The following is a 21,782-nucleotide window of genomic DNA, read 5'->3' as shown; positions in this document are numbered from 1 at the left end:
TATTAGCAAACTGGGTCTGGACTCATAATTCACACTCATTGGCCATGCAGCAGTCACCTTCACCTCTTTCCACTCCAAATACACAACGGCTAAACACAAAGTACACAGGAAATTCTGTTAAAATTCAGGAATTTGGAAGAAGAAGGGATTGCATACAGAGAAATGGAGAAGAGCTTATATGATGGCTTTTCCTTGAATGTTCAAAACTCTTCATTTGCTGTTTCAGAGAAGCTGACAGTAGCTTTGCCTAACTCTGTCCTGTAAACTATGAATGTGTGATAATATAGCCAAATAATCTTTTTTGTCTGATTTTAATTATAACCAAATAGTTGCATATTTTAAGTGCTGGTTAAGCTTCTGAATTATCGGCTCTACCCTCTGTTGGGCATTTGGCACTTCACTATTGTTTACGTGTTAATGGGTTCTATTTTCTCCATAGTTGGCCTTGAAAAATAACTTTTCATTAATAACTTCTGCAGTATGTGTAAAGTGATAATGAACATTAGTGTATTAGCATGTGATTTGGATATAGTGTGTTAACAAAAGGTTTTAGTTTTTCCAGTTTAAATTTTACTATTAGTTGCGTTAAGCTTTTTTTTTTTTTTTTTTTGGTTCCAAGGGATTTAGAGGTAGCAATCAGGTGAACACATTTCATGTAAGCCTTCGGCAAAATGGTTGCCTGGTGGAATATACGTTACTTCATTGTAAGGAGGCAGTTAGCTGAGGAGCATAAACCAAATGTAACGTTTCATAATAATGTGAGAATCAGAGCCACCACGTGAAAGGACACTTCCCACCTAAAGACTGCCAGGCATGTTCAGACACCTCATTTAATCCTCCCAATCTTCTGAGTTAAGTCATATTCCCTTTTTACAGACAAAATCGAAGCTCAGAGAAGTAACTTTGCTCAAGGTTACCCTGTCAGTGAGTTGTGGAGCCTGGTCTGTCTGTGACCTTAGGAAGAGATTTCACAGGGCTTTATTGACTATGTTGGCAGCACTGGCAGACAGGATGACCAGTCCAGCCAGCATGGTCTGTTTCCCATACAACGCCAGAGCTTTTTAGCCCCTCTACCCTTGACACCTCCCTTGTGATGAGTCACTGCATCTCTCAGTCTGACTCATGCCGAAGGGAGTCATGGGATTTCACTACCTCTGCTCCGTGAACTAATAAGGCACCTATAGTGTTACTCAGCAGGAAAATGCTTGCATCTTGGGTAGATGTTTTGTTGTGTGGAACTGTCTTAAGCATGGCAGCATGTCTCAACATCCCTGACCTGTAGAGTAATAAACGCCAGAAGCATAACCCGCCCCCTTCATTGGAGTACCGAAGATGCTTCCAGACATTTCTGCATGCCCCAAGGTTAGAACTACTGAAGGTGAAAATAGAAGGCACCCTACTGTTGAGTATATCCCCCCTACCCCAAAAACTCAAACCTGTATCTTTCCTTATTTGGATGGTGTATTAGGCACTCCAAGAGCCGCTCCCCAGTTCTACTTTGATTAAAAGGCCTCCACCACTTACTGGCTGGTGAGCTGGAACAAGACAGCTAAACCTGTGGAGCCTCGGTTTCCCTGTGGAATAGGGATGAAGCTTCCTTAGAGCAGTAAGCTCTAGTCCAGTGGCGGGTGTTCCTTCCTGAGCTGCTCCTGGCTCCTCTCCCTTTCCTCCTGGCTCAGAGAACACAGGGATATCGTTGTCTAATTTACCTGCCATGAGGTTAAGGAGCAAGGATGTGTAAAGAAATGAAGTCAGCAGGGAGAGGTTGAGTCCCAGCTTTAGTGTAATTATCTTTGATGGCGCAAATGGAAAGGTAGGTGTCAGTTCCCTGGCGGGACACATAGGTGGCATCCAATTTTGTAATGGAGAATTTTCTTCATGTTGGTGCTTAACACTGGTCTTACTAAATGCGAAATATAGGTCTTGGCTGTTCTAGAATATCTCGTACATTAAGATCCCTTAAAAATTTATAGAAGCTAGTTCCATTAAGCACAAAATTTTTAGAACAAATAAAACCGACTCAGTTTCTGACCTCTGAAAATTTATTCCACAAATCAAGAGCTTTTCATAATTGTGATGGTGTTTTAACCACTCTGAGACTGTTCTAGAGCCGTGGGCCACTAGGCAGTATTAAAACTGGGGAATCAGCCAAAGCATCTAGTTTGCCTTGGTTCTCAGATTCTGTCACGTAAAATGAAGACCAGGGTCCCCTATCTGCATGGCCGGGGATGGACGCTAAGTCTTTTCTTCTGTCCAGAGCTTCTGCTTTACCTGTCAAGTTAAGAATTCCATTGCCTGGAGGAGGGGAGTCCACTCGACCCAACATCCAGGCTTAGTTGGGAGGAATAAACACCTTTTCTCCAAATCCCAGATTTCTTTTGATCCACTGACCCTGGTTTCTTTTCACCTTTAAACTTTTATACTCGACACTCCATAAAACACATACTGACAAGAGGTGGCCTTTTACAAGAAACAGCTGAGTGAACGTGGCCTCCTTGCTGATACAGGTTCTGTGTCACCCACGGATAATCCCACCCTTCTCTTCCCCTAGTTCTGACACAACGTTGGCCAAATAAGTGGTGGTCGAATGAGTAAGTGTGTGAATTAATGCACACCATGTTTCCTGGGACTGGTGGCAAGACTTCCAAAGAGAAAACTGGAAGAAGGCATACACGTTTGCTCACAGAATTGAAGCTCACTTTGCAAAATTTTAGCAACGTGTAATAAAAAGAGCAACTCAGATGTGAACTGAGTTTGAAGCAACTCCATTGAGAAATGCAACTTTCTCTCTGGGCTAGCGTGGTGCAGCCCTTTGGCACAACTTGCTCCGTAGCCCTATAATCACAGATATGCTTCTGTGCCCTTCCTTGGCCCTGTGGCTCACACCCAGAGGTCTCTTCACACCTTTTCCCAGACTTTCAGCTTTCAGAGGTTCTCATCATAGTAGGGGTCTCTTTCCAGAAGCAAACACGTGGACTAACTGATAGATTGTAAAAATGAACAATACTACAAAGGAAGATAACCCCAAACGAGGCTGTGCCATCCCCATCCCCAGCAGCAGTCAAGAAAGGCTTGGTTCCAGGGCTCTTGGGTGGCTCCGTTGGTTAAGTGTGTGACTCTTGATAGCTTGGGTCTTGATCTCGGAGTCATGAGTTCGGGCCCTGTGTTGGGCTCCACGCTGGGCATGGAGCCTACTTAATAATTTTTTTTTAATTTAAAAAATAATTTTTAAAGATTTGGTTCCTTGTCCAGAAACTGCTCACCCCACACCCCAAAGGAATTGCTTGGTCCAAAAGATGGAGAAGATGAGCAACAGAGTGACACTGAGGATAACAGCCATCAGGTAAGCAAAGATCCGGAACTGCGGGTTGCGGAAACATTCCCTCAGAGAGTAGTGGCTGGGGATGGGAATGGGCAGAGAGCTGGTGGTAGGGCCAATGTCCTGGGGGGGCCCCGCTTGGCTCGCAGGCTCAGAGCCTAGGTCCAGCGTATAGACCCGGGGCTGGCGCAGGAAGTAGCGGCTCTTGGGCTGGTCCTTGAGACAGAGCTGGTGGCCTTCCAGGATGACGTGGTGGGGCTCCAGGCGAAGCAGGGTGAGCACGGCAGTATCCGTGGGCAAGTCAGTGACTGGCTGCCCGGAGGCCAGCACAGTGGGCTGGCGACAGAGTGGGCACAGCAGCCGGCGCCGGGCTGGGGTCACCAGGCTGAGGTGGGCCAGGCACTCCACACAGAAGGAGTGACAACAGTCCAGCACTTTAGGGGTGTGAAATGTGTTGTTGAAGGGGTTCCAGCAGACAGGGCACTCAGGCTCCTGGCTCTGCCGCGCTGCCATCCTCAGATGAGACACCGGGAGGCCTGCCAGGAAGGGAAAAGCAGCAAAGGGATACCCATTGAGCTCCATCTTTGTGCTTGGTCCTAGACTAAGGATTCTGTGCCTTGTTAAAACCTACCGCCACCCACATTTCACAGATGAAACACTTGGATTCAAAAGATGAAGCATCTTGTTCCAGATCGCCCAGTTCCTAAGCCGTAGAGTCAAGTCTGGTGCTCCAGCAGCATCCCCCCTATCAGGGCAAAGGCCTGAGTCATCCCACTATTAGTGAACTACTGGAGGGAACTGTACCCCCTCTTGCGAAGTTGAAAAAATGTTCCTTCTGCTCCGTGTGACTGCCCTTGACTTCTCAGACTCCAGGGAGAGGGAGGGGAGCCCGTCAGGGGTTTGTGTTGTAAGGCAAATACTTCCTTCTCTGCTGTCTCAAGTCCCTGACTAGTGCAGAGATGGCCTTTGTGAATTCCCCGGTCTGTCCCTCCTCCAGGGACAGATGCCAGGCCCTCTTTCCCTCCACCCATTGGGCTACAGGGCCAACCCTCCAGAGCCCATTTGCCCAGTCTTTGTGCAGTGCTGTACTGGCCTGGCAAAGAGGTCCCTGGCAAGGCTTTTCCCCTTGACCTGGAAGCTTAGAGAGGCTCCCCTGCCCGGGTCCCCAGATCAGCCCTTCCAGAACCCCCCAATACTTGGCCTCCCCTGGCTCCTCCTCCCACCCTTTGTCCCCAGAAATCCCAGGGCACTCACCTGGGCTTCCTTGGTCCTAGGGTGGTCAGGTAGACTACCTGAAGGACCCGAAGCTCCAGTCTCTCCCTCTCCTGAATCCACAGAGCTTTGGGAGACTGCCTTCTCTCCACCAGCCACCAACCCCGGGGCCCGTCTCCATGGCAGCACACACGCCGCACCTGGAGCTGCCAGGTGGCCCGGGCTGCAGCCTCTTGAGCGCACCTGCCTGCGGCACAGGCCACAGAGCTGCCGGGGTGGAGGGGGTGGGGAGGTGGAGGACCAGAGTTCCCCCAGCGTGTAGCAAGCAACCAACCGTGGAAGCCAAACATCTGCAAGATTGTGGCTGGTCTCTTCAAGACCTGGGATCCGTGGCCTGGGAATGTAGGGGTGGCAATTTCCTTTTTCTAGATTGTGGAGAGGGTAAGTGAGCCTCTGGGCTTCTCTCCTGGGCCCTCCCTTCTTTTCTAAAATGGCTAAAACCTCACACGAAGGGCCTGCCCACCCTGCACTTCGGTTGCTGTGAAGTTACCTGCTACACAGCCTAAAATCTCCGCACTTCAGACTCAGCAGATTTGTTTAAGTAACATCTACACCCAACGTGGGTCTCAAACGCACAACCCCGAGATCAAGAGTCACATGGTCCTCCGACTGAGCCAGCCAGGCGCCCGCCCTTTCTAATCATTGAATGTGCCCAAGTAGCCGTAACCATGCAAGTCTTGCCGCCATCTTTGTTCTTAGAACACGGTCAGCCTGGCAGGCAGTGACCCCCAAGGTCTTAGTCTAAAGGTTGGCCATCTCGCCACCCGTGGGGGCTTAAAAGAGGGAGTCGGGAAGGAGGAGAGTTCCAGCCCCACTTCCCCATTTCAACCAGAAACACCTAGCTTTCCTCCTATCAATCACTTGAATAAGTTGAAGAGTTGAGCTGCTGGGCCGGGGGGGCGGGGGGGAGTTGAAAAACCGCTTCTCCATCCTCACCACTCACGTTGCAGATGGGAGGCAAGACGTGGCTCTCACCCAAGGTCCCCCAGCTAGGTAGTGTATCACCCGCTGGATGTGTGTTATTAACCACGCAGTAAGTGTTCCCACCCGATAACCCATCAGGAGGTTCCTCGTGCCGCGAGTCTCTCACAGGAACCAGGAAGCGTGCAGGGGGTTTGGGGGAACCAAGTCTCCCTGGTGCACCTCCTAGGACACCATCTGCCCTGAGCTGAAACCTAAAGCAAAACTGCTGGCACTCTCCTGCCTGTGGCTTCCTGGTTTTCTTCTAGACTTCTGTCACTGCTCCATGTAGGGAAGAGGAAAAAAAGGTATGCAGAAGGAGGATGGAACAGCTCTGGCCGAAGCTGGGAGAGTTTACCCAGGATCCTTACCTATGAAAGCCTGCTTCTGTGGACCATGCAGTCATTCTACAGTTATTAAGGTATTGAGCACCCACTGCATGCCAGGAGCTGTGCGAGGCACTCGGTAAATAATGGTGAACCAAAGAGGCACGACTTTGACCTCATGGCATTTAGAGTGTAATGAGGGAAAAAGACGTCTGATGAGCAGTGGGCAATAAATAAATATATAATTTAGTGCGTGCTACAAAGGACAGAGAGGAAAACGGGCAGGAATAGCTCTATAGGAGACCACCAGGGAGGGTTGCTGCAAAGAGGGGGTCTGAAAGCAATGTCTGAGGATGACAAGACGCCAGCCACGCAGGGTGGAGGAAGGACATTCCCGGCCAAGAGAACAACACGTACCAAAGCCCGAAGGTGAAAAAGGCTCAACCAGATTCAGGAAGTGAAAGAAGCCTGAGGTGTAGTGGGTGTGGCTGGAGCAGGAAAGTGGCTCAGGACCGAGGGTGGAGGCGGACCCTGGAAGCTGGGGAACAAATCTGGATTTAATGCTAGGGGTGAGTATGGGGTGGTGGGCAGGGCCTCATCCTCTTTCCATTTCAAAAGCATCATTCCATGAGGCACCTGGGTGGCTCAGTCATTAAGCGTCTGCCTTCAGGTCAGGGCATGATCCCAGGGTCCTGGGATCAAGCCCCGTGCATCAGGCTCCCTGCTCTGCTGGGAGCCTGCTTCTTCCTCTCCTACTCCCCCTGCTTGTGTTTCCTCTCTCGCTGTGTCTCTCTCTCTCTGTCAAATAAATAAATAAAAATCTTTTTAAAAAATTAAAAAAAATAAAAGCATCATTCCGGGGGTCCTTGGCTGGCTCAGTCAGTAGAGCTAGAGTGGATCTTGATCTCTGGGTGTGGGTTCGGGCCCCATGCTAGGTGTAGAAATTGCTTAAAAATAAAATCCTTCATAATCATAATCATAATATAAAAAAACCATTCCAGCTGCAGAGCAGAGAACAGACTGAAAAGGAGAGTGGACATAAAAGACCATGAGGGACTTTATCATTCAGGCTGGGATGGTGGTGCTTGACTTAGACCGGCCATGGCAGAGATCAAAGGGATGGGGAAAAAACCATCTTTAGAGGTTAAACCAAAAGCACTTCCCAAAAAGCAGTGAACAACATAGATTCTGGAACCATGTTGAGGCTCAGGACCCCAGATGCATTGCTTATTAGGGCTGTGATCCCAGTTGAATTGCTTAACCTGTGCCTCAATGTCTTCTGAAAAGGAGAGTAGTATGTCTGAAGGTAACGCTCTTAGAGCATGGCGCCCAACGAAGACTACCTATGAGATGGTTGCCATTATCCCTGCAAATAGATTTGAGAGAGAGGAAGGATCAAGGTTAACTTTGAAGCCATGAGCAAGGTTTCTGCCTTGAGCTTAGAGAAGCTCTGAATTCCAGAGTGTGTCCGAAGCAGACCTTGAGTACTTATCAAAAGCCTTGAAGGTAATAGCCTTGATCCAGTAGTTCCCCCGCTGGGAATCTGTCCCATGGAAATAATCAAGGACCTGTGCAAAGGCTTGATTGTAGGGATGCCCGTAGAAGCACGGCTCTAACAGTGAAGTATGGAAAACTACATACTCGTTCAACAGTGGGCCATTAATTAAAGGCATTCTGCTCCAACCACGTGAAGAGACATTCTGCAGCCTTTAAAATGATGTGATAAGGGGCACCTGGGTGGTACAGTCGGTTGAGTGTCCAGCTCTTGGTTTTGGCTCAGGTCATGATCTCAGGGTCGTGAGATTGAGCCCCGTGTCAGGCTCCGTGCTCAGCAGGGACTCTGCTTGAGACTCTCTCCTTCTCCCTCTGCCCCTCCCCCTCCCTCTCTCTCAAATAAATCAATCTTTTTTTAATGATGTAATAAAACATCTATTAATGTGGAAATATGTTTGTGATGCACAATTAAGCAAAAAGAACCAGTAATAAAACCATATCATGATATTATTCAATTATCCAATATATGCGTGCAATGGAAAAAAATGGAAAATGCAATGGAAAAGCAAATACCCAAATGTCAACAGTGGTTATCTCTGGGAGTAAGATTATAGGTGAGTTTGTTTGTTTGTTTGTTTTAAATTTTCTTATCTGAAAATTCTCTAACTTTACTGTAGTACAATAAATTTGTATTACTGCCCTTAAAGAACTCCCCCTTCCCCCAAAAGTAGACCTCACATTTTCTGAAGTTCCATGGCCGAAGCTGTAAAAGGCCGTTCAAGAGGAGGAATGTTAGCTCAGCACCTGGGCCCTTATCTGCCAGGGTCCCTGCAGACATCCACTGCTGTTTCAGGAGCAGCAGGGCAGAGTCCAGCCTCTTCAGGAGAATCTGGCCACTATCCTCCCACCACTTACCCCCCACGCGCTCAGCTGCAGTAAGCCCTAGACACCACCCCAAAGCCATCACCTCGGGTCTGTGACCCAGTCAGCCAAATATTGTCTGGAGCATCACCCCAAAGTTTTTACCCTCAAGATGAGAGAGATGAACTAGCATTTTTTTCAAAAGATTTATTTGTTTGAGAGAGAGTGAGAGAGCAGGGGGGAGGGGCAGAGGGAGAGGAAGAGTCCCAAGCCGATTCCACGCTGAGCACGGAGCCCAACGCGGGGCTTGATCCCACAACCCTGAGATCATGCAGCTAAAACCGAGATCCAGTGGCTCAACTGACTGAGCCCCCAGGTGCTCCAAGAGCTAGCATTTTTACAGCTATAGCTATAAAAATTTTTATCTTCACAGTTTACAAAGGGCCTCTGGTCCTGGCTTGGACCTAAGTGGGGCAACTCACGTCTACATTTTATGATTGCCTTGTCAATTTTTCCCATCTGCATAAGGCCATTTGGTTCTTTTTTTTTTGTCCGATTATTTATTTAATTTACGTTGTTGTTGTTTTTTGGTTTTTATTTTTTTTAAGATTTTATTTATTTGACAGAGAGAGACAGCCAGCGAGAGAGGGAACACAAGCAGGGGGAGCGGGAGAGGAAGAAGCCAGCTCATAGCGGAAGAGCCTGATGTGGGGCTCGATCCCATAATGCCGGGATCATGCCCTGAGCCGAAGGCAGACGCTTAACCGCTGTGCCACCCAGGCGCCCCTATGTTGTTGTTGTTTTTAAGTAACCCCCCCACCCCGTGGGGCTTGAACTCACAACCCTGAGATCAAGAGTCACATGTTCTACCAACTGAGCCAGTCAGGTGCCCCAAGGCCATCTGATTCTTTAAAACCACCCTGTGAAGGAAGCAGGATAGGGAGTTGAAAGTATGCAGGCTTTGGAACCAGGCTTATTTGCTGTGTGGTCTTAGATAAATGGCTTATGCTCTCTGAGCTTCATTTTTCTTTGTAAAATAGGCTAATAATCCCATTTTAGAGGCTTGCCATGAGAAAGGGATAGTATCTATAACCTGTCCCGCAAAGCAAAGCAGGTGCTTAGTATACAGTTAGCATGATAGTTTTATACCCATTTTATAGATGGAGACGCTGAGGCTCAGCATGTGAAGTGGCTTGCTTAAGGCTTCACAGCTAACGGACGGCTAAGCTTGAAAGCCGGGTCCCAGGAGCCCTGCCTCCCAGACCAGTGTTCATGCTGGCTGACAGCAGTGCCTCTCAGGACTCAAGGGTCCTGTGTCCCACCTGTCCCCCCATGACCCTCTGTGGCTCCTTACCTGCTTCCTCAGAGTCTCCTCCTCCAGTCCCCAGGGTGGCCGCGCAGCATGTGCTCTGCGCTCTAACTCCTTTCAGCCTGGATTCCAGGCAGTTGTGGGTGGGTCTCATTTGCATGGGTCTTCTGGCAGCTCCTGGCCAGCTCTGTTTCAGGTTTTCCTCTTCCTCCTGATGACTTTGGACTGTCTATGCTCCTGGGGGACAGCCCGGGAGCTCTGGTTTTCTCTTCCTCCTGTGAGTCACTCTTGCTTTTTCTCGAAGGGGGTCAAAGTCCCTCATCCTTGCAGACCTCTGTTCTGTATTGGGTTGGTTTCCTGCCATGTCTGACTGCACTGCCTTGACTCACGCCCAGCTTTACTTTGAAGGGTATCACTGAAGCCACTTCTGGCCCTCAACCCAGATAGCTCCTTCCCTACCCTGAGCCCCCACAACCAAAATACAAAGGGCTCTTGCAAAATATTAAGAAAAAGGCAAATTGTCCAACAGAAAAACAATCAAGGGAGAGTTATTTAAGCATAAGCACAAAGAGCCTGGGTCAATTAAGTCGGATGTTGGGATCAGAGTCAAGTCCTTGCTCAGAATCCAGACTCTACCACTCACTAGTAACGAAGATGAGCAAATTGACTTCTCTAAGCCTCGGTTCCCTCCCCTGAAAATTGGCATCATAATTTTATCTACTTGATCTGCAGATTAAATGAAATAGCTCTTGTAGAGATCATAGCACAGTGCCTGGTACACAGTAGCACGCAGCAAATGTTAACTACAACTATTACGATGATATGATCAGGCAAATCACCGAAAAGAAAAGAAGTACAAATGGAACATATATGTAATGCTCAACCTCATTTATGATTAGAGAAACTCAAATTTAAATAAGACACTGATTTTTAGGGGCGCCTGAGTTTCTCAGTCGGTTAAGCATCTGCCTTTGGCTCAGGTCATGATCCTAGGGTCAGTGGGGAGCCTGCTTCTCCCTCTCCCTTCCCTCCCCTACTTGTGCTTGCTTCTCTCTCTCTCTCAAATAAATGAATAACACCTCTCCCTTTGCCCCCCCATTCACCCACGTGCGCTCTCTAAATAAATAAATACACTTATTTTAGTATTTGTTAGTCTGATAGCGAAAAAAAACGCCACTATTACTAAAAGTAATGGCAGTTTTCTGTGTGTTTTACTAAATGCTTCTGATCTGTTACAGTGAGTGCTCCCAGCAAGCACAGTGCCTAGCGCAATATGGAATACTGAAAATCAGTGATTTTCCTTATTCTTTCCCAGATCAGAAATCCGAGGCTCAAAGCAAATAAGGGATTTATTTGCCCTCTCCCCAAAGTGTGTCCATGCAGCCCATCTTCACTTCCCTCTCACATCCTCTACGCAAGGTCCCCTTCTTTCATTCCTTTACTGACCTTTTAAATGGGGTTTGTAGAATCAGTAAATAAATATATTTGGTGATCAATTGCCCTCGTTCCGTCATTTTATGTTTTTAAAATTATTTTATTTTTAATTTTTATTTATTTATTTTAAAGATTTTTATTTATTTGTCAATGAGTGAGAGCGCACAAGCAGGGGGAGTAGCAGGCAGAGGGAGAGGCAGCACGTAAACGGTTTGATTTTGCAATGAAAATGTTCTCTTTCAGCCACCTCATTTCCCTGAAAATTAAGGTATTATGCTGTCAGGTTCTTGTGTATCTTTCCAAAGATATTTTATGGATACACAAACAAAACTGCTATGGCAAAATGTCTGCGTATTTTTTTTCTTCCTCTTTACACAAATGTGCACGTGGTGTACACTCTTTGGCACCTTGTTTTTTTCACTAACGGTGTACCTGAGATGTCATTCTATATTAGTACCTAAAGAGCTTTTTCAGTTTTGTCATGCTTGTATCCTATTTCATTGAATGAGCCATAAATTACTTAACCGTTCCCCTATTGGTCGCATCCCTTCATATTCAATATATAAATATTAGTTGGAAAAATAAGTGTCGAAATGATTGCGGGATTTAGATTAGTCTAGAATTGTGTGAAAATAAAGCTGTGGACTTCAGGAAGTTGCCAATCCCTGAGGAAGATCTCTGGAAGCAATTCTCTTTCTGAGCTAGAGACGGAGGGACGCCTGGAGGCATGCCTGGATGGCCGGAAAGTCCCGGAATTTCAGTGTCCAGTGTCTCTGCCCGTTAACTGTTCATGGGGATTCAAGACACTGATTCAGCCCACTGGTCTGGTTTGTATTGGAGAGTTGGGAAGCTGTGCTTTCTGGTTGGGCAGCACTCGTGTACACCTTGACCTAATAATATAATTCCCCAGAAGTACCCAAAAGATATATGTGATATTGAGATTTAGAACAAGAAATACGTATATTTGGTCTTCATTCTATTCTGGGCACGAAGCTTGGAAAACCCTTGGGATTTCCTAAGTGATAAGAACAATAAAGGTATCTTTTGTTATGTGAATGTGGCAACTTTTGGAAAGCCCCCCCCCCCCCCCCCCCCCCCGGCGGCCTAAGTTGCCAGGCCAACCAACCTTTGATGACGGGGTTGGGAATTTCAGTCCAGCCTGCACAACCATCCCCTGGAAGCAGAGAGGGGCTAGAGACTGAATTCAATCACCAATGGCCATAATTTAATCAATCATGCTGTAGCGAGGCCTCCATAAAAACTGAAAAGGATGGGGTTCAGAGAGCTACTGAACCGATTCATGAACTCAGGGCAGTGCTGGGAGGATGGCAGACTTGGCCAGGGCAGAGAAGCCACACACCCCTTCCCACATACCCTGCCTGCCCCATGCATCTCTCCCATCAGGCTGTTCATCTGTAGCCTTTATAATAAGCTGGTAAGGGTAAGCGAATGTTTCTCTGAGTTCTGTGAGCCACGGTAGCAACAAAAAAAATTTTTTAAGATTTTTATTTATTTATTAGAGAGAGAACACGGCCAGAGTGAGGGGCAGAGGGAGAAGCAGACTGCCCGCGGAGCAGCGACCCTGACGCAGGGCTGGATCCCAGGACCCTGGAATCATGACCTGAGCCGAAGGCAGAGGCTTAACGACTGAACCACCCAGGTGCCCCAACCATGTTGGTAAATTAATCAAACTCAAGGAGGGGGCCGTGGGAACCCACCATCTAGAGCTAGTTGATCAGAAGTTCAGGTGACAGCCTGGACTTGGGACTGGTGTCTGAAGTATGTGTGGTGGTGGTGATGGTGGGAATGTCTTGTGGGACTGAGCCCTTACCCTGTGGAATCTGGTGCTATCTCCAGCTAGGTAGTGTCAGAATTGAGTTGCTTGGTGGTGGTGAAAGATAACACGCGCTGAAATTGGGCTCACAATCAATATGCTTGTATCTTTTGATTAGGATGTTCACCGAAGTTTTAAGCAAAAAAAGATCGAAAAAACTATAAAAGCCCAGCTATGGCACATCAATTAAGTGGAAAACTACCTAATCATTTAAATTGTTGTTGCAGGAGAACTTTAATTGACCTGAGAAAATGATCACAACATTTGTAAACAGAGGAGGAAAAGCAGGTTACAAAATGGGGTGTATGGGGGCGCCTGGGTGGCTCAGTCGTTAAGCGTCTGCCTTCGGCTCAGGGCGTGATCCTGGCGTTCTGGGATCGAGCCCCACGTCAGGCTCTTCTGCTGGGAGCCTGGTTCTTTCTCTCCCACTCCTCCTGCTTGTGTTCCCTCTCTCGCTGGCTGTCTCTCTCTCTGTCAAATAAATAAATAAAATCTTAAAAAAAAACAACAACAACAAATTGGGGTGTATGATGTGAGCCAGATTCTATAAAACATTGATACATAAAGACTGAAAGGCCACAAGGCAAAACATGGATAAGCTCACTGGTATTGTCATTTTCTTTTCACTTATGTTATTCTAAATTTTTATCAACGAATATGTATTACTTTCATAATAGGGAAATTCACTTGGAAAGTCAGTGTGTTTTCTGCAGCCAGGAAATCCAGAACTCAAAAAGGAAAGCAGGGAGGGCATGTAAGTAATCAGTCAGGGTGTTGCAAGCACTGAAATAAAAATGAAATAAACCATGGCCCTTTTCCGGGTCACTGATTGTCTAGTGAGCAAAGGCATTATCACCATGTCTCCGGGTGGTCAAGGCTAGGGAGTAGTTTGCAAACAGTGGAAAATTTTTTCAGGAAGATACCCAGGAGAGATAGTGAGGCATCTCAGGAATTTGAGTTGCACTAATTTAGTTCATGCTTGGGGGGATGAAGTCAGCCAACTGGAAAAGCACCTCATCTAAGCAGTACCTGGGGGGCCGGGTGAGTGCGAAGTCATGAGACTTGGTGGAGCCCAGCCAAGGAGTGGAGTGGAGGCGCAGGGCGGCATGAACCCATCTGGGGAGGAAGAGGCAGCAGAAGGCTGTAGAAGGGCCGCGGAGGAAGGAGAAAAGGCAGGTATTAGCCCGGTGATGATCAGTGGTTATCAGGGGCAGGGGGCACCTCTCCCTGTGGGGCACCACGTTGCCATTACTCAAAGCCTTGCCTTAGGCCCGTCCAGAGTTGAGGACAGTCCCAGCGGCAAAGGCATCACCTGCAGATTGCTCGGAATCCCAACTCCACACCTACTATGTGCATTTTTACAAGATCCTTAGGAGATTCAGGGACATGTGAAAGTATGAAGACTGAGGATTTAGGAGAAATATCGCCAATATATGCTCCTTGGCTCATCCTGATTACATTCGTGATTCATCACATTCAGCCTCATGAAAACTTGCCAAGGATGTGACCCCAGGAGGAAAATGTCCTGGACAGGGCTGGGTGAATCCCCACCTGGGAACAGACATTCCCCTGCCTCTGCCTCAGGCAGCATCTGAATCTGCTTTACAAGGTCACAATCCCTTACACAAAACCCTTGTGGGCAGATGTGTTTCAGAATTCAGACTTTTTCGTATCTTAGGAGAGTGATATGGTACATTTACCAATATATTAAGTAACTCTCCTGCTGGGATCTGAGCTAGGACCCTGGGATCAAATGCTTTAATATTCTGCAATTTACTATATAAAAAAAATAGAACAGGGTAAGGCCAGGTCAATTTTGGTGCCAAATTTAATGAAAAAACTTTGTCTTCAGAGGGCAGGGATTTTATTATTTTTTTTTAATCTTGTATTTATTTTTTTAAGTAGGCTCCATGCCCAATGCCGGAACTCAGGACCCTGAGATCAAGAGTCACGTGCTCTACCAATGGAGCCAGCCAGGCGCCCCCAGGGTCCAGGGATTTTAGAGTCGTGGGGAAGCCTTACGAACTATTTTATGTTTAGAATGCATCAGGCAGTTAGAAACACTGAATGGTACCATCTCCCAGCTGTAGGAAACCTCCGACTTAGCAGGAACTATAAGACCTAGCAATTCTTTCAACTATAAAGTCGTTCCCATGCTGCCTCTCATCAAGCAGGTCACACCTGGCGTTGTTATTCCCAGAACCCACGGGGAGTTTGGTGAAGTGAAGAGTTGATCCCGGCTGAGGTCGAGGTGAAATGTCAGAGCGGCAGCCGGAACCCAGGGCCGCCAAGCCCCGGCCCTGCGCTCTCCGCCGGCTGCGGGCAGTGCGCACGGTGCGCATGCGCTCCGGGGCCACCTCCTCCTGGGAGTCCCCACGCAGAGGCCCGGCTCGGCGGAAGGATGAGGAATAAGACGCCTGCCACACGTGCCACCTGCTATGTGTACAAACACGGAACTGAGATTGGACCGTTCTTTCTCCAGCTGGGCTGTGAATGACGCATCTCATCCCCAGACTTTCAGCCTCGTCACGGTGGTGGTACGTAGTCCTCAGAAAGTCCTTGGTGTGAGTCAAGTCGTCACACGTCTTCTGAAGCCTTTCTCCAGGTAAGTCCTGCCAGGAACACAGTGGTAAAGAGTTTGCTGGAAGCTGTTGGTACAACGAAGGTCCAAGGAGTTTCCAGCAAAGTCTAAAGGCCTTCTCCAAACGCCAGGAGAGAAGGCTCCAGGGCCAGAGTCCATCTCCGCTCCTGGGGTGATGCCCTGCTGACACCGGCAGAGGGACCCTCATGGGCTTTTGAGCATCAAAATCAGGAAACCAGGGGCACCTGGCTGGCTCAGTCGGTGGAGCACGTGACACTTAATCTTGGGGTTGTGAGTTTGAGGCCCACTTTGGGTGTAGGGATTATTCAAAATTAAAATATTTTTTAAAAAATTAGGAAACCAGAGGCCTCACTCGTCTCCGGGGTTGCAGCATCATTTCTGCTCGTCCTTGGGCCCCATGGTCTCTCACTCTCATCTGTGCTGCAGTCTGTGTCTGTGCTGTTTCCCTTCTCTTGCGGGGGTTTAGTCTTTTTTTTTTTTTTTTTTTTAAGATTTTATTAATTAACTTGTCAGAGTGTGAGCACAAGTGGGGGAGCGGCAGGCAGAGGGAGGAGCAGCCTCCTCGCTGAGCTAGGACCCCCGATGTAGGACTCCATCCCAGGACCCCGGGATCGTGACCTGAGCTGAAGGCAGATGCTTCACCGACTGAGCCACGCAGGCATCCGTCGGGGGGGTTATTCTTTAACTCTTTTTGTAATATGCGTCCGGTGGAGAAAAACGAGGAAACTGAGATGAACGTAATCATCCTGACACTTGGGAACAGAGCTGGGCGCTATTCTAGGGGCCCTGCCGGAATCCTGTACCATTCCTGGTGACAGCGCTGGGCGGTGCTATTATTGTATCATTCCTGTTTTACAGATAAAGGCACAAGGTGCAGAGAAATTAAGTCATTTGCCCCAAGAGCTGGGCAAAGAAGTGGCAGCCTGGGGTTTGAACCAGGCAGGGTGGTGTCGGAGTCCACACCCTTAACCCACCACGCCTCTTTATAAGTATTTTAAATGTCAATTTCTTTCATTAATTATTAAAAGTGTATGTGATACTCGAACTGTTTGGTGGCCTTTCTCCCGCTTATCATCTTTCAACATCATAAAATAGTGCTCTATAACCTTTCCTTCAAAATGAAAGTAGTCTTGCTTTTTGATTGTAAAAGCGATAAAGGAAATAAATTTGTGTATTTCCTTGTCTATGCATAAAGGGTCTCTGCAGGATTGCACCAGATGCTGGTAACACTGGTTACCTCTGGAGGGAGCCAGATGGAAGGCAGACACGGAGGAGCGGGAGGAGTTTAATCCCATCAACTTCTGCACTGTTGATTGACTATGCAAACGCAGTGCCTATTTCCAAAAATAAGTATGTTTTAAAAATAAAACTGATCCATCTTCATTGCAAAAAAAAAAAAAAGATCAAATACAGAAAGGCATAAAGAAAGAAAGAAATTCATCTTTAAAACTCAATACCTAGAGATAACACTGCTAACATTTTTGCTCTACTTTTCCCAGACCTTTATCGATGAATATACAGACATGTGCGGATTTGTTTTTCCCAAAATGGGATGATGCTGTGTGGTGCTGTCCTGTTCCCTGTGTTTTTGCCTTAGAGCAAATCATGGACAACCTTCCACGCAGCTTCATTTTCAATACTTGCATGGTGGTTAAGCCATGTGAAGTTGGCCAGTTTCCAAAAGATTATTTCTGGATGAACTGAGAGAGTCCAGGGTCTGGACATGCAGTGCTAGCTGACACGATTCCCATCACCCCAAACCCGGGCTCTTTAATTTGCTGTGTTCCATACCCTGGGGAGATCACATCTGGGAAAGGACTGGACGTTCTTTCTGTTCGTGAGGTCACTTATTCCACAGGTACAAATACTTCCTGCCTGCCCCTGTCCCTCAACGGTCATGCCCCCCGCCACCGAGACACCAATGCTAGCAGAGGGCTCTGGCGGGAAGGTCAGTCGGCATGTCCGAAGACCCGCGTTCCCACCTGGGCTGTGCCACAGCTGCACGCGTTCCTTCTCTGCGAGACAAAGGTAAGAACCTGCATGCTGCCTGTCTCACGGCGTTATTTTATTGGAAGACTCCGATGAAATTATGATTGCGAAAGTAGCATGGAAGATACAGAACACTGTATACATGCAAGCTTTTACTGTTAAATTGTGGCCTCTGAGCCGGAGGTGTCGAGAGGAAATGTAGGAATGTAGGCATCAAAACCAGTTGGTCCAGCTTCTTTCTAACGTGGGCTCGTGGCGCTAACACGCCTGTGGTAACTTCCAACGTTCTACACACTCATCTGTCAAACTGAGGCTGGCGAAGTGTAAGAGCACAGCGTTGGCAGGGGTAGGGAAGAACCAGGCTCTGCCAGCTCCCCACATAGCGGGTGGGAATGGGAACCGAAACATCTTTTTCGAAGAAAAGCTGGTGTCTACTCAAGCAAGTGTCCCTGGGGCCCAGAAAGGCCTCTGCTAGTTATATAATGAACATAAATGCATGCTTACGTTCACCAAATGACACAGTGTCAGAATGTTCAAAGTAGCACTATTCGTAAGAGCCCCAAACTAGCAAGCACCCTTATGGCCATCGGTAGCTAATGGATGAATCGTAACGTTGGCACACGATCAGATGCTCTCCAGCAATGAGCAGGGGTGGTGGTCCACTGCATAGGACAGGCCGGCTCCATCCCACAAACACATTGAGCCAAAGAAGCCTGAGCCACAATACAAGCGTGTGACTTGTTGCACTTAAATCTGTTGCTGCAGAACAGATTACCCCAAAACCTCGTGTCTTCACGTGCCGATCTGCTATTTTTCATGACGGTGTGGGACAGCTGTGCAGTTTCTCTTCTGATTTCATCTGCGGCGGCGTTCAGCTGCGCATTTGGCAGGCTCCAAAGGTCCAAGGTGACCTTCATCACGCACCTGGCGGTGCTCAGGTCTTCTCCACGTGGCCCCAGTCACCTCCCTGACATGCAGCAGCTTTCCAAGACGGTCAAAGTGAAGCCATAGGCCAGGTAAGGCCCCACCTACAAGTTCACAGCGTTTGTTCCTCTTATTTAAGATTTTATTTGAGAGAGCGAGAGAGAGAGTACATGAGTGGGGGAAAGGGCAGAGAGAGAAGGACAAAGAGAATCTCAAGCAGAGTCCATGATGGGCATGGAGCCTGACGTGGGGCTCAATCTTACGACCCTGAGATCAAGACCTGAGCCAAAATCGAGTCAGACACTTAACTGACTGAGCCACCCAGGCGCCCCTGTTCAGAGCTCTGCATTTATATTGGTCAAACTAAGCCAAAAGTGCAGATTCAGGGGGTGGGGAAATAGACCCAACCTAGTGATGAGAAATCACCTTGCAAACGGCCACACGTATAGGGTGGGGAGAAATTTGTGGCCCTGTCCCATCTGCTACAATACGGTATGATTCCGTGTATATAAAGTAGAAAAGCAGACAAAACCAGCTTATGCTCTTATAGATTCCTCAGCAGCTAGGCTTGGAGGGGAAGACGAGGGAGACCATCTGGGCCCCAGGATATATTACATTCTTCGTCTAGGTTCCGGTTACTAGAGTGTGTTTAGCTTATGGAAATTCAGCAAGCGCTAAACTTAAGGCATCTGAAATTGTTTATGATTGCGATACTTGAATGAAAATTTAAAAATATATATAGTGGCTTAAAAAGAATGAGGTTCAGCGGCGCCTGGGTGGCTCAGCTGGTTGGGTGTCTGCCTTCGGCTCCAGTTGTGATCTCAGGGTCCTAGGATCGAGCCTCATGTGAGGTTCCCTGCTCAGTGCGGAGTCTGCTTCTCCCTCTCCCTCTGCTCCTCCCCCTGCTTGTGCTCATGTGCTCTTGCTCTCAAATAAATAAATAAAATTTTGTATTAAAAAAAAAGAATGAAGTTCATTTCTCTTTCAGGTCACAGTCTAGCTGCTCAGCATTTCAGGGTTATTCGGAGCTCCTTTCCTGCTGTTCCATCATCTTGTCCTTTTCTGAACAGCTGAAGCTGTTACTGGCGGACTGCATTCCAGCTAGTGGGAAGGGACCCAGAGGGCTAATCCCAGACAAATACGTTCCTTTGGAGCTACTAAAGAAGAAGCCACACACGTCACCTCCACTCACAATCCACTGACAGGAATTTATGCTCATGGCCGTGCCTAGCTGGGAATGGAGGCTTCGCTGGGCAGCCTGTGCCAAGAGGTTCCAACTTCAGGAAAGAGCTAGCAGTCTGCTGCACTTTTCATGATGAAGCTTTTCTTCACGCATTATGTTTTCACAAGGTTACCCAGAAATAGCTAAGTTCCTTTTTCACAGTGTTAAAAGATTTAAAACACCAACTGACCTGACTGAGTTCTATACTTGTAATTCCTGTGTCAAAGTCAAGGTTGTTAGATACTGGAAACATGTCTCTTGATACCAGAGTTGAAAACATTTAAATTTCTGCTGTTGCCAACTGAAAGATCGGGAAGTATTATTCTTTAGTGACTGTGAACTCAAAACTCCCGGGGAAGTTTCTTTAATAACCATTGTTCAGATGTAAGCGATCAATCACTGAATTCTATTCCTGAAACCAATATTGCACGGCATGTCAACTAGAATTTAATTTTTTAAAAAATCATCGTTCAGGAAGATAGTGATAATGGGGACTTGTCTGATACTTTTGTGATACCAGTGATATCCACTGTATCACAATACTTTAATAGCTGGTAGCCTCTCTCACGGGCTGTCTCTCTCTGTCAAATAAATAAATAAATAAATAAATAAATAAATAAATAAAATCTTTTTTTAAAAAGTTGTTTTTTTTTTTTAAGATTTTATTGATTTGAGAGAGAGCAAGAGAGAGAGCACAAGAGAGGGGCAGAGGGAGGAGAAGCAGACTCCCCGCTGAGCAGGGAGCCCAATGTGGGGCTCGATCCCAGGACCCCAGGATCATGACCTGAGCTGAAGGCAGACGTTTAACCAACTGAGCCACCCAGGTGCCCCTATTTTTCAAAGTTTTATTTATTTAAGTAATCTCTACCCCATGTGGAACTCAAACTCATGACCCTGAGATCAAGTCACATGCTCTTCTGACTGAGACAGCCAGGCACCCCAGCTGGTAGCTATTTTCAAGAAAACAATATTTTGAATACAAATTGGGACCTAAATTATAGGCAGCCTAGATTATGTGTGAAGAATAGCACTCAAAATTGTATCTTTTCCAGATCATTTTTAACGTTTCAGTAAAAACAAAGATCTTCTTGTAAGATAGTTTCAGCCACAAAAAAGGTGCTAATAATCATGACTCATTTTCCTTAAATAAATATATATATATTAAAATATTTTTATTTTTAAGTATCTCCACACCCAATGTAAGGCTTGAACTCACAACCCTGAGATCAAGAGTCGCATGCTCCACTGACTGAGCCAGCGAGGTGCAAATATATTTAACTTATATAAGTAAATAGATAAATTTCTTTAAATTTTAAATATATAATTGACCAGGTTCCAAGGGATTATATACTTTCCTGGGAAAAAAGTTCAACTACCTTTGGAAAATTCCTTTATATGATTTTACGGGGGCAGCCTCTAAAATGAAGTGTTCAGGGGCGCCTGAGTGGCACAGTGGTTAAGCGTCTGCCTTCGGCTCAGGGCGTGATCCTGGCGTTGTGGGATCGCGCCCCACATCAGGCTCCTCCGCTAGGAGCCTGCTTCTTCCTCTCCCACTCCTCCTGCCTGTGTTCCCTCTCTCGCTGGCTGTCTCTATCTCTGTCAAATAAATAAATAAAATCTTTAAAAAAAAATAAAATAAAATGAAGTGTTCAATGAATGTCCATTGACATAATGAGCAAATTAGTGCATTTTAGTAGCTTGTATCTTAGGTGCTGAGAGTACCTGATTAGGGCATGTAAGATTGAAAAATTCTATATAAACATTTGCATTTATTAATCTGTTTTCTACTTAAAATGCACAGATAAGGAATTTTTTACATCAAATGCCTAAAGGGACGCCTGCATGGCTCAGTCAGTTAAGCGTCTGCCATCGGCTCAGGTCATGATCACAGGGTCCCAGGATCGAGTCCCGCATGGAGCTCCTTGCTCAGTGGGGAGCCTGCTTCTCCCTCTGCCTGCCGCTCCCCCTGCTTGTGCGCGCGCTCTCTCTCTCTAGCAAATAAATAAATAAAATCTTAAAAAAACACAAATGCATAGAGTTTAGGGAAATAATTTTATTGCTAATAGAACCCTGCTGATTCATTCGATTTTCTCACATGTACATTCCCTCTGTCCCCCTTCTCTGGGATCCCCTCCCTACCCACTCTCGGATTTTCTGACTTACTGCCTGCCTTCTTTCTAGAAGGGTCAGCTGTAGCACTAACAGTTCAGGATATGCTAGGACTTTCCCTGAGATA

The 21,782-nt window shown here is 46.9% G+C and overlaps 1 protein-coding gene and 1 long non-coding RNA gene across 2 annotated transcripts in view; one reads left to right on the top strand and one right to left on the bottom strand.

Annotated features, from left to right (window-relative positions):
- Positions 1 to 68: 68 nt before the first annotated feature.
- On the bottom strand, positions 69 to 9,969 carry RNF183 (ring finger protein 183). The gene is made up of 2 exons (XM_045791134.2): positions 9,587 to 9,969; positions 69 to 3,855 (listed from the first exon to the last, which is right to left on the bottom strand). The coding sequence occupies exons 1-2, from the start codon at positions 9,699 to 9,701 to the stop codon at positions 3,260 to 3,262; spliced, it is 711 nt and encodes a 236-aa protein (XP_045647090.1). The 5' UTR covers positions 9,702 to 9,969; the 3' UTR covers positions 69 to 3,259.
- A 4,499-nt stretch (positions 9,970 to 14,468) lies between these two features.
- The window catches only part of LOC123788052 (uncharacterized), an 11,182-nt gene continuing 3,868 nt past the window's right edge, over positions 14,469 to 21,782 (top strand). Inside the window, exons 1-4 of the long non-coding RNA XR_006778405.2 lie at positions 14,469 to 15,414; positions 17,270 to 17,439; positions 18,166 to 18,416; positions 19,313 to 21,782. The exon at positions 19,313 to 21,782 is cut by the window's right edge and continues 2,079 nt beyond it. This is a non-coding gene — a long non-coding RNA (uncharacterized LOC123788052). The remainder of the gene's footprint in view (positions 15,415 to 17,269; positions 17,440 to 18,165; positions 18,417 to 19,312) is intronic.

This window comes from Ursus americanus, chromosome 18 (genome assembly GCF_024610735.1).
Source record: "Ursus americanus isolate L20-20 chromosome 18, mUrsAme1.1.p, whole genome shotgun sequence".
NCBI lineage: Eukaryota > Metazoa > Chordata > Mammalia > Carnivora > Ursidae > Ursus > Ursus americanus.
This window is presented reverse-complemented; position numbering and strand designations above follow the sequence as displayed.

Coding starts and splice junctions, on each gene's coding strand:
- RNF183 (XM_045791134.2), bottom strand. CDS start 9,701: ATGCAAATGAGACCCACCCACAACTGCCTGGAATCCAGGCTGAAAGGA. Junction 3,856..9,586: donor AGGAGACTCTGAGGAAGCAG/GTAAGGAGCCAC, acceptor CCTTCCTGGCAG/GCCTCCCGGTGTCTCATCTG.